The sequence below is a fragment of the Callospermophilus lateralis genome, chromosome 3, assembly GCF_048772815.1.
Source record: "Callospermophilus lateralis isolate mCalLat2 chromosome 3, mCalLat2.hap1, whole genome shotgun sequence".
In the NCBI taxonomy this organism is placed as follows: domain Eukaryota; kingdom Metazoa; phylum Chordata; class Mammalia; order Rodentia; family Sciuridae; genus Callospermophilus; species Callospermophilus lateralis.
The window spans coordinates 61,988,836-62,001,989 of NC_135307.1; the positions used below are offsets into that span (position 1 = coordinate 61,988,836).

A 13,154-nucleotide genomic window follows, 5' to 3' on the forward strand; every position below is an offset into this window, starting at 1 on the left:
CCAGCTGCTCCTCCACTCTTTTCCCTTCCCCAATCAATTAAGAACCTCCCACGCCCTCCAACCTCCCCATGGAATTCCTGACGCCAACTAATACCCACAGGGGACCCTGCAGAGTGGGTCAGGGAAATAAGAAGCCCTTGTCAAACATGTCTCCCACAGATTGGCTGGGCAAAAGATGTGGGCTCTGGCTGCCTGTCCAGCCTCTCCCCTCAAACACACTGGAAGGACCACCTCACCAACTTGTCATTTCCTGTCCTATGGGCAAATAGGAGGCTGACTGCTATTGGCATCCCCATCTTCTCCCACAACTTGTACTTAAAAGTAACATCCTCCCCTAACACCTTTGACTTCCCTGTTTAGATGCATCTAACCCCTTGATTCATTAACTAGTGTTTGTTTTGCTTTCATCTTTTGATCCTTGGATACTCCAGCAGAGCTTGTTCTTCCTCCTCCTCCTCAACTCTGACAATTCAGCTGTGAGGAGGACCTGCCTCCCATCAGCAGAATCCCACCTTTATAGATGCTTCCCCAAACCATGCCTCTGGTGATGTTCAGCCTAAATCCTTGAGTTCCCAGGCTAAGGCTAGACTTCATTTTTCTTTTTTGGAAACACCAGCTTCTGAACACACTCCCCCAAAGCGGAGGAGAACACACATTTATTCACAGAGCAAGGGGAAATCAGTTAGAGGATATAGTATACTAGATTCCCAAAGTTTCAATGGAAGTGTATGGCAAGTTCCAAGGGAAGGAGAGAGGACACTAAACTAACTCTCCTCTCTCTGCTCTAAGCCCCACACAAGAACAGTGATGAGTACTGCAACACTTGACCTTCACCACAACCCTGTGTGGTACATATGTTACCATCCCACTGTTACAGATATGAAGATTGAGGACATATAGTTCGGGGGACTAGCTTAAAATTACACAACACACTCATGGCAGAACTAGGACTCAGACCAGGCCATCTGGCCCAAGAGACTACATTCTTAATCTTCCTGTGCCATCTTGTGGCCCCTGACCACTAACTCCTTCTAACTCCTACTTGCTTTCAAATCTTGGTGTAGACTTCTCTCCTTTGAAAAAGCCTTCCATTATCATCCCAATCTGAGTCAAGAGCCCCTCTTACCTTTATTCCAAAACAGGGAAATGACTTCCCTGACCATAGCAGGTAGCACATGGAACCGCCATAGTTCTAGCAACGGCACAAATTCAGCACTCAGTAGGAGCTCACCAAGCACTTATGCTGCACGATGAGCTCTGCCTTCCTTCCAAAGCAGACAAAACATGGCTCCCGCCTGTCACTGCCTTTCTCTTACAGGCCGATGAAGGTGGGATGTGCGGGCAAATATATGTGATAATTTCTGTCCACAGCCAGTCTAGTACTTTGTCCCCAGAAAGCCCTCCCTGTCATTACATACCTTCTACTGCCCTCTCTACTCACCTTATGTCATCACACACTTGCTGAAAGACTTAATGCTTATTATGAAAACACCAAACCCAATTGTCTCACAGTGACCCTGGCAACTCTGGGTCATTAGAGTTTGCAGTAAGTTTATAAGGTTTGTATTCCATGGTTTGCAGGACAAAGGACTCAGGATTCCCAACGCTGCAATTCCCCAAAGTCTTAGCTAGTTGCCCAATCCCCTCAAATCAAAAAGAGTCAAGATTCTAGGCATTAGAATTCTGCCAGGAAAACCTCTAGGACATCCTCCCAAGAGAAAGGATCAGGACTAGGACCTCCTGTTAATTCCATTCAAAAAAGTACAACAGAAGCCTACTCTCCTTTCTTCAATCCTGTTAACCACAGTGTTAAAGACAGGGGTGAATCTCACAGAGGAGTTGATTCAGAAATAGGATGAAGAATACAGAGAAGTATGAAAGAAAGTGGGAGGAAGTAGGGTTCTAATTATAGGAAGAACATGGTAAGAACAGGCTTGAAGTTGCTAATGTTCAAGGAAAGGGGAATGAGTCCCCTTAGTCTTGACCATTAGGAACAGAGGGAGAGGGTACTGTAGTTACAAAAGCAGTGGGTGAGGAAGTGAAGCCAAACCTATTCCAGCTTCCCCAGCCCCTCTCCAACATGAGGATATGGTCAGAGCCAGCACGGCTTTAACCTATCCTCCACCTGACCTTCACTGCACTGGCAATAAAGGCCTTTCTTCTCTCATCACCAAACAGGGCCCATGCTGGGTCCTAAGATCCTCACCCAGGCTCTGTGATAAAGTTATCACGCTCTGTGCTACATTCTGTCAGCCTGCCTAAGTCCTCTCCTTTTCCCTTAGAAAAGCCCCATCTCCTTCATCCCTGTAGCATGAAGACATTTCATATGCTTCTTAATTCTGAGAAGGCTGGGAACAGGATTTCATCAGGAGCCATAAATCAACAATGAGACACAGGTTGGTCCTGCTTCTCCTCACACAGAGGATGAGACATATTTCTGCATACTCCTTCTATGGTGTAACCCCACCTATGGTACACTTTCCTCAGGACATGCCTGCCTGGTTCACCTGGGATGATTACTGGCCTGGCAGCAAAGGAGCTACTTTGTTTTGGCCTTCAGTGAGCTTATGGGCAAACCTATACAGAACCAAAAGTAAAAAGCAAGAACCAAGAACAAAGACTAAGAGTTGGGTGTAGAGAAGACTTCGAAGCTCAGAGACCAAAAGGATCTCCTGTGGGATGGGGGTGTAATAAAGCAGAGAGCCACACAGCCCACTGCAGTCTCCAGCTAATTTCAAATGCTACATATCAGCACATCTGAACGACTACATATAGATCAACTGGGATTCACCCCTGTCTTTAACACTTTGGTTAACAGGATTGAAGAAAGGAGAGTAGGCTTCTGTTGTACAAGGAGCTTTAGGGGGAATGCACTGGCTCAAGACATTACTGCATCTTTTGCAATTTGGCCTCCAAAGTAGTAAGATCAACTAGGAAGAAGAGAGAACCAAGGCTTTTCTCCTGCTAGCCCACAAATCTCTCTGGGCCTAGTCCCACACTCGGGAAACACAGACAGGCTCTCTCATGCCCACCAGTCCAATCTGCAACAATCTCAATGTTTCTCTTATGCCTCCCACAATTCCAGAGTCAACTAGGCCAAACTGGCAGAACTCAAAGCCAGTAACAATAAACATACAGGTCTGGACCTCTCTGGAGGAGACATGTCCACTGCAGGTGAAGAACTGATATGGCCCTTTGTATTTCATAGACTGTCACTTGTTACTCAGCATAACAAAGACTACAGAAGAATTATTTTCTAATCCTGATTGCACTTAGCTATATCTTCCTGAAAACCAATTTTGCACTCCCAACCCTATGAGAGTTGCAATGACAAAACTATTTTCATGAATTTAAAAAGGAAAAAAAAAATAAAAAGGCCTTTGCAAAGAAGAAATCTTGAAGAGAATCTGTTTATTGTCCCAAATTTTTGAATGCTTAAACAACTGTACTTTCAAAGATTTGGTTACTAGCAAAGCTAACAAGTCAAACAAAAGGAAGATTTCCATTTCTGGAGATACCAATGAATCTAGGTAGAAAAGCGCTCTTAAAATAAGAAATATTACTATAGCTAAGTAGCAAGAGCAACCGGGGAAGCCAAGGGTGCAGTGGCACACACCTGTAACCCCAGCGGCTCAGGAGGCTGAGTCAGGAAGACCGAGTTCAAAGCCAGCACCAGCAATTTAACAAGGCCCTAAGCAACTTAGTGAGATCCTTTCTCTAAATAAAAAAAAAGGGCTGGGATGTGGCTCAGTAGTTAAGTGCACCTGGGTTCAATCCCCAGTACCAAAAAAGGGGTGCAGCCAAATGGAGGCAGCATAAGAGATTTCTTTTTAAATTCCAATGTTGTATTCTACCCAGATGTGTTTTCAAGTCTTTAAAAATGAAATCCTCCAATCACATCACTTTGCTAATGAAATAAATGTCCTTAAAAAAAAACAGGCTCCTGGCATTCTCAAATTTATTATCTAAGGTTTCAAAAAGTGACTCCCACCAGCTCTGTGGTACAAGCCTATAATTTCAGCTACTCAGGAGGCTCAGGCAGGAGGATAGCAAGTTTGAGGTCAGCATGGGCCACCTAGACCCTGTTTCAAAATAATAAAGGACTGCAAGTATAGCTTAGTGGTAGAGCACTTGCCTAGTATGCACAAGGTCCTGAGTTCAATCCCTAGTTCTTCAAAAAAGAAAGAAGATTTCCAAAGTTCCTAACCAACAGCAGCCCTGAAATGCTAAAAAATCTCTCAAAAGAGAATGGCTTACTGTGAGACCACTTAGTGGACATCAAAGCATCAATATCTCAAAGGCACATTACCTACTCTTTTGTACTTGTGGTCATGTGTAGAATGTCTACATGTAGAATTTGAGAATTTAGAAAATCCGGGAAACCACAGAAATACCAATCTAACTCTACTCAGTACTGTACTGAAGACTAAATCAGATAATCCAAGAGATACAGAAGGAACAAGGAGCATCTTCTAATCCTGCATTTGTTTGAATCAATTAACTGTGGCATCATCAAATCAAGAAGTAGAGCATAGTATCATCTGATGCTAGATAGAATCTGATCTTCCAATATGAAATTACTTCTCTGTGCACCAGGCAATGTTCCAAGAATCTTATTTAATCCTAAAAAAAAAAAAACCAAAAAAAAAAACACCTTATCAAGTTGGCACTATTACATTCCCATTTGAAGAAACAGTGTGTGGTCAGGAAAGCTAACCAAATTAACAGAAGTAGCAAGAAATAGAGGCAATACTCAAACCCAGACAGCCTGGCTCTGGAGTCCATGCCATTTTTTTTTTTTTTTTTTTGGTACTAGGGATTGAACCCACGGGCATTCTACCACTGAACTAAATCTCCAGCCCTTTTTATTTTTCATTGTGAGACAGGATCTCGCTAAATTGCTAGGGCCTCCCTAAGTTGCCAAGGCTGATCTCAAATTTGAAATCCTCCTGCCTCAGCCTCCCAAATCATTGGGATTACAGGTATGTGCCAGTATGCACAACTGGAGCCCGTGCCTTTAATCACACTCTGCTGCCTCTTTTAAAAAAAATCAAGGCAGGGAGGTAAAGCATAATAAGAGCTATACTGAGCTACATTTAGTAATCTCAGTGATTCCACAGAAGCTGCAGGTGACATTTGCTTATTTGAAAGTGTATATGAATTGGATCCTATTCTACTAGGCAAGAGATAGCTATGTGAAGAAAAATTCTAGGGACAATCCTTTAAAAAAGTTAAATAATTTCACCCTCATCTTCCAATTAATTTAGATTTCCATATGTTAAACTGGCTTAGGGTAAGGTCAATGAGGTCGACAACCAGAGCACCCCTCATTCACAATGACTCCCCAAAAAGACTGTCTTTCAAAGGTGCCAAAAACATATCTTGGAGAAAAGACATGCTTCTTAACAAACGATGCTGGAAAACTGTATAGCTAGATACAGAAAAATGAAGTTAGAACCTTCTTTCTCTCCCTGCACAAAACTCAAATCAAAATGGATCAAAGACTTAGGAATTAGATCAGAAACTTTATAACTATTAGATAAAACATAGGGTCAACACTCTATCATGTAAGTTCTGGCACTGAACTTAACAAGATCCCCAAGTGCAAGAAATAAAACCATGAATCAATAAGTGGGATGCCATCAAACTTCAGCACAGAAAAGGAAATAAGAACTCAAAAAACTTAGCACACATGTGTGCAAGCACACACACAAAACAATAATAATCCAATCAATAAATGGGAAAGACAACTAAACAAACTTCTCAAAAGAAGGAACACAAATGGCTAACAAATATATGAAAAAATGTTCAACATCTCTAGCAATCAGGGAATGCAGATCAAAACTTAAGCGTTCATCTCACTCCGATAAAAATAGCAGTGACCAAGAATATGTACAGTAATAAATGCTGGCAAGATTGTTGGGAAAAAGGTACATTTGTATATTGTTGGTGGGACTGCAGACTAGTATGACCACTCTGGAAAGCAGTATGAAGATTCCTCAAAAAACTAGGGAACTACTATGTTACCCAGCTATCCCATTCCTTGGTATTTTCCCCAAAGATCTAAAATCAGCATATTACAGCAACACAGCTACATCAATGCTTATAATAGCACAATTCACAATAGCTAAATTATGGAAATCAACCCAGATGCCCATCAATAGATGAATGGAGAAAACTGTGGTATACATATACAATGGATTCCTACTCAGCCATTAAAAAGAATAAAATTATGGCATTTGCTGGTAAATGGATGTAAATAGAGAATGTCACGTTAAATGAAATAAGCCAAACTCAAGAAACTTAAGGATAGAATGTTTTTTTCTCGTAGGCAGAAGGCTAAAGTAAAAAAAGGAAAGGGGGAAACGAATAGAATAATCATCAAATATAAATTAATAGATGAGCAAAAAGAAGTCAAGCAGAGTAGAGAAAGAGGAATGGGGGAGGGGAGGGAGAATGAGAATGAAAATGGGCGAATCGTGAGCTGAAACTGATTTTCATGCATGTATGAGTTTGTTAGGGTGAATCCAATGAAGCTCTAACAAAAAAAAAAAGAAAAAGAAAAAGAAAAGGTTGTCTTTAAATGCTGCTGTCTCTCTGGGCCCCAAAGCTAAACATAAGACTGGCCAAGGTCACTCCTAATCTGGCCACAGTCCTGGCAACCAGCCATACCAGTGCAGGGCCACCTGGAATGGGAGAGCTGTTTAGGCTCACACTTCTGAGTGACACTGCAAAATGGAATCTTCTAGTGGTAAGAGTTAATGCAAAGAGTTAATCTGGAAACCTACCTAGAGTACCAACCCTAATTTTTTATTAGCAGCACCCAGTGAATCTCTTTTGCTGGAAGAGTTAGACAGGTAAGAATAATATCCAAGTTGGCAAGTTAGACTAGGGTAATGAAACACCACTGCTCCAAATTTGTGTTTGATGAGGGGTTTAACCCCAATGAGACCCAAGTAAGTGTGGAGTTTCATAGATTCTGAGGCTCTTTTGTTAGAAAGTTACTGTCAAGGGCAGTACCATGTACTTGTAATGTACTGCAATTAGTCTGCTGAAGGTAACTTCTCAATGTTTTTCATGACACCAGGGTTCAACAAGCCCTATAATGACACATCCAGCCTCCTACCACAATCCCTAAGTCTTTTTATAGTCACAGGTTAATTATCCCATGGAGAGATTATATCACTTTGGTCAGCCGGGTTTGCAGCTGACAGGAAGATGCTCTGCGGATGTTTTGGGAACTACATCCTCATTTAGCAAACACTTTGCTATAGTTCCTATTGTTCCTTTCTAAGAATAGAAGTGCCTTGGCAAACCTTGTGCCCAAAGTGGAACCAAACAACCAAGGGTTATTGTGGATGAGAACAGAAATAACTAGAGAAAGAAACATGGCAACCCAGGGATGACTCCTATATATTTTTTTAACCATGAGGAAAGAATGCAGGCTTTTTGTTGTTGTTTGTTTGTTTTGTTTTTTGATTGTTTGGGGGGTTTTTTGTTTTGTTTTTGGCAGTACTATGGATTGAACCCAGGGGTGCTCTACCACTAAGCCCTTTCTGTTTTTAACTTTGAGACAGGGTTTCACTAAGTTGCTGACAATCTCACTAAATTGTCCAGGCTGGCCTTGACTTATGGATCCTCCTGCCTCAGTTTCCCAAGTAGCTGGAATTATAGACATGAGCTATCACATCCAGCTCAGACAGGGTCTTTTTTCTCTGTCAGAATAATCCTCTGAAGGCTGGGCTGAGCACTTCAATCAGGAAACAGATGCCTGCCATTCGGCACATATAGTATGGTTCCAGCAAAGATAATGAGCAGCAGAGTAAGATACAGGTCATAAACCCCAGCCAGCCCTACCACTTACAATGATACTCCAAGTAAACAATCTAACATCTCTGCCTCAGTTTCTCTTTTGTAAAATGGTCTCATGACCACCTAGCCTATGTGTTCTAAGAGCTTACATCGGGGCAACAGTACAGAACCTAACACCTAAATGATGGCTACACATGTGAGTTTCTCATCTGTCTTGCCCCCACAGTTCAGTGTATATCACCTGACTCCAGGTCCCTTCACAGATGGTGAGGAGAGCCATGATGTTCACCAGTATTTCTCTGCCATGGTAATGCTGAGGGTGAAAACTACATCATTTCCCAAAGAACCTGGTTCTCATGATTTTCCATCTTCAAAGAAAACTAAGTGACTGGCCTTTTCATTTTGTTGTGCAGAAATGAATACTGATGCTGTCCCTTGATATTTAACATGGCCCAATGTGTCATGGCTACATTTTAATGGGGGAGAAAAATCAGAAACAAAGAAAATATTGAGTTTTTTCAGTAAATATGTTTGGGAAAGAGAGAATGCAAAACAAAAACTTTTTATGTGAGTCAGTGGGACTGCTGGATTGAGATCATCAAGCTATGCAAACATGAGCTTTCTGGAAGGCAAAGGGGATTCCTGAAATAATCAACTTTCCTCACTGGTCAAATTTGACACCTGCTTCTAAATTCCTTACCCTCAACCCAAATAGTGACTCTGCATATTCAGTTGTGGGTTGTTTTTTTTTTTTTTTTTTTGTATTGGGGGAGTGAATCCTGGGGTGCTCAACCACTGAGCCACATTCCTAGCCCTTTTCTGTATTTTATTTAGAGACAGGGTCTCACTGAGTTACTAAAGGCCTCACTAAGTTGCTGAGACTGGCTTTGAACTTGCAATCCTCCTGCCTCAGCCTCCTGAGTAATCCTGGGATTACAGGCATATGCCACCACGCCTGGCTCAGTTGTGTTTTTATGACAGGAAAAGATGTCATCTGCATGAAGTCTCCTGCACGATGTGACTCAACAATAGGTCACATACCAACTCTGTTGTTGTTATTTGGGAATTACGTTGCATGTTTTACATGCCAAATGCCCTCCAATCATTTTTATTAGTCTGTGCAACAACATTCTTAAGGATGGATCATTGTTTCTATTTTGTAAGAAGCATGAAAAGGTCAAGTGATTCACCTAAGGTTACAGCAGGTAAAGGAGCTGTGAGACATGGGAGAGGCTGCTACACAGCTAGGATCCTAGTCCCTCCCCAGTCCAAGAAAGGCAAGTTGTGTAGCATGTGCATACATCTATTTTTAATTCTTGTTTCTTCCCACTGCATGGTGTGACTGGATGTGAAAAATAAGATATATTTCCTTTGCCACTAAAAAGGAATCTTCAAGAATTTTCCCCATTTAAAGGAAAGACCAACAGAAAAACTGGACCTCTGGTCAATGCCTCTAACACCTTCTCTGCTACAACTCTCAATCCCAAATTGTAGATAAGACAAAATAGTATGGAAACTGGTCCTGCAATATGAGCTGTTTCTACCCCAGAACTCTCAAAATGCCTCTTAACACATAATTCTTTTCTATTCAACCTGAGATTAATACCATGACTAGAGCATGACTGTGCTATTTATGATCAGAGACTTGTGGGCAAGTTGCCACCCTGAGGAAGTCCATTAACCTATGGTCCTTTGGAATTCTCAAAATGAGCATGGACATGAGCACATTTAGGGTCTACCAAACCTCACTGGGGAAGAAGGCTGTGTATTTTACAAGCACCCCATGTAAAATGTTTCTGGAGTTGTGCACACTAATGCAGCTACTCAGGAGGCTGAGGCAGGAGGATCACAAATTCAAGACCAGCCCAGCCAACTTGGCAAGACCCTGTCTCAAAAATAAAATTGAAAATATAAAAAGGCTAGGGACATAGCTCAGTGGTAGAAAACTACTGGGTTCAATCCCCAGTACTAAGGGGGGAAAAAAATGTTTCCCAGAATGGGCATTCAAGAGTAGCTAAAGGAACAGGTAAGAAACACAGGAAGGGGAAGAAGGGGCATTTCCTGAATGCAACTGCTTTTCCTTGGCTTTCCAGTATCTAAGAGTCTTGCTTTCCTGGCAAACTTGCATGGCATGCTGCTTGTAGCAGACCCAGTCATACAGCTGTGCTCTGAGTTTCAAGCCAAGGGTGGGCACCTCCCTCCCCCAGAAGGCATTCCAGAGAGAGAGGAAAACATTGGCAGCAACTTCAAGCACTAGATCTAACTAATGGTAAAACCTCTCTCCCTACCTATACCTTGCTTTGAGGAGCAGAAAAAACTTGGGGCTTGGGTGTCAGGGTGTGGGGGAGGGTATTCTTTTCAATAGGGAAGGGGTAAGAAAACAACAGAGCTTATTTTCCCATCCTGGTCTGAGCCCACACTACAAACACACATTTTTCCACACTGGAGAATAATAATCCCTTTATCCAGCCAGTCTGGAACCTGATAATTGATTGCAGACCTTGGGTGGAAAGTGGGAAGGTGTGGGTAGATGGAAAATGGGGTGGGAAATGGAATAAGTGAAGCATGGAGCCAATAAAAAGGAGGGTAGGGGTAGGTGGGATGGCTTAATAAAGCTAAAGAAGCTCAAGACTTCTGACATTCTGCCACTAATACTGCTCCCTAACATTCCAGGGCAGTTTTCCCAGAGGAGCTCTGGAAGAGGAGGATTGCAGTAGTGTGCCAGGCACTAAGTCAGGTTCTGTCCTGGCCCTACCGAGAGCTATAAGAATCTAGGCAAGTGCATAACCTCTGAAGAACAACTTGGCCCTGTCAAGTCCTTCCTGCTCTGAAAGTCATTCCATTCACGCACATATCTATTGAGCATCATTTGTTCTGGGATGGTTAGGGATGGGGAGTACCTCTTTTATAAAAAACCAAATATTTTAAAGCCTGAATATTTAACGTTTTGTAGGCCACATGGTCTTTGTCACACCTAGTCTATTTTGCCACTGTAGCACAAAAGCAAACACAGACAATGTATTCATGAATGAGCATTACTATGTTCCAAACTTTATTTACAAACACTAAAATTTGAATTTCATCTAATTTTACATGTCATGAAATACTATTATTCTTATTTTTTCCCACCAGTAAAAGCAGATGGAGGGCAAGCTTTGGCTGTGGTCCATAGTTATTAACTTCTGCTCCAGAGATATAGAAGTGAGCACAAGACACTTTGTGGTTCTATAACTACCATGATTAGAGGATTCCTCTAGCTTTGGAGTAACCCAATAAATGTAGGCCCTGCTTCGTTTTATTACACACTAGTATAGTCTGGTCTTATGTTCCTTTGAAACCGCGATGCCCATACTATGGGGTCCCAACTATCATGGCCCTGGGGGTTGTGCCAGGGTTCCTCATGGATAGAGACTAACGGTTTGGATTTGGTGTCAGAATGGGGTGGAAGGAGAGGAGCAGAAAAGGAAATGTATACATGTGTGGTGTATACATGGGAAAGCTACGATAAAACAATAACAACAAAAATATTTCTTCAAATAATTCAGAAGAAAAAAAATAAGATTTAGATGAGCTTACCCCATTATCTGTTATGTGTTGGGTAAATGAATGACAGAAGTTAATAGAAAGGTAAGAAAAGACAGCAGTACACTACAGGGACTCTATACAACGTGTAACTGCCCTGCCACCCATTCCAGAACCTAATCTCCAAGATCCCTAGTGTTTTCCTGGGGGAAACGCTGAGGAACCAGTCATATAAGTCTTTCTAAGGAAGCCTGTTAGGGGCACCGTTACTACTGAGCTCAGTGATAACACTAGGACTCACAGATACAGAGGCAGGTTCTGGAACAGCCCCCAGAAGCCTTCTGGACACACTGGAAAATGTCCTCTCTAAAAAGGATGCCAAATCTGGAGGACCACACAAAGAGAAGCTAGAAGGGTCTTTTGACCATCCTCAAAGGCAACGAGGACCTTTTAAAAACTCAAAAGAGCTCACTGCTATATTTCTAACCTCTGTTAGTGACTCTCTAGCTCACCATCTTCAAACAGAAAGTCCTTAGAATCACGAACATAGACTGTGGGAGCTAGAAGAGACCTTCACGTAACAGATGGAGAAATTGAGCCATAGAATGGTTAAGTGGCTTGCCCAAGAGTACAATGTTTGCAGTCAGTTACCATGTCCTACTCTGACTAAATCACAATACCTCAACTATGCATTCACTCCAAGAAAAAGGAAAGAAAGACAACAAACCAAAAGAGTGAACCATCACTATGTGCTTATTATGTTATCCTAGCAATCTTTACAACTACACTGTGAAGTAGTAACTATTATTGTCCCATTACAGCTGAGGAAGTTTGAAGCTCACAGCAGCAAAGCAACTTGCTCAGCATCACAGAACAAGCTAGGAATGAGCTCTGAAGATTGGCAGTCTGATATGAAAGCCCCCCTCCTTGCCTGGACATCAGGCCCTGGGTCCTACACCTTATCCTGCCTGATGATAACAACAGCTGGGCAGAGGGGAGGTAATGTTATCACCAGCAGTTTCTCCACACCACCTCCTGCTGCTGGTTCACTAGTCCCCAAGAAGGACTGATTCCTTGCTATACACCATAGCACAAAAGCCCATAACTCCCAAGAAAAGTAAAGAAAAAAAAAAAAGAAAGAAAAAGAAAAGCCCCCTACTCCCTACTCTCTCTGAAACTGCCTGCCAAGAGAGTCACTGTACCCCAGGTTCCATAAGACACAATGGTATGAAGTCTTTTCCCTCCCACACACAGAAGGCAGGTCAGAACTTACCAGAGGCAAGACCGTCTCCAAGCAGGGTGCTAAGGATCACCAGTGGAAGGAACACTCCATGTCCCACGAAGGCCACGGCAAATGCTGAGGTGCTCTTTGGTGCTATCCTGCCATGGCACATCTTTTATCCGTCCAAGTGTTTTTAAAAGAAAAAATTTAAAATTCCAGAAGAATTCTAATGCCAGTCAGGGAGTAAATTCACCTATAGCAAATAAACAAAAAACAAGGACTTGAATATCAAGTGAAAATTTCTGCCATTAAGTTAGAAGCAAGCACATACAAATCACATACAAATAATCACATACAATCTAAAAGAATCCTAACCACTGAATCCCTGCTGCCTGAAGAGAAAAGTATAAAAGAAGCTTTTCCATTCCTGGAAACACTAAGGCCTGTACACTAACTGTTGTCAACGTCCCATTCTGGAGCCAGATTCTTGTGATAGGGCTAGGAGACAGCTCCAGCTCACCTGGACATCCCTCAGACAGAGTGTGGCTTCCAGACTGCCGGGCCCTGCCCCACCACGAGCCTCTGAGACTCCAGCAGA

General features: G+C 42.3%; 1 protein-coding gene across 3 annotated transcripts in view; it reads right to left on the reverse strand.

Annotated features, from left to right (window-relative positions):
• Susd6 (sushi domain containing 6) overlaps positions 1-13,154 on the reverse strand; it is a 115,820-nt gene that overhangs the window by 55,164 nt on the left and 47,502 nt on the right. For all 3 annotated transcript variants that reach the window (XR_013090751.2, XM_076850313.2, XM_076850314.2), the window contains one exon: positions 12,608-12,809. Coding sequence is in view for 2 of the 3 variants with exons in the window: in XM_076850313.2 (XP_076706428.2) it covers positions 12,608-12,728 (121 nt within the window). In the remaining variant the exon portion in view is untranslated. The remainder of the gene's footprint in view (positions 1-12,607; positions 12,810-13,154) is intronic.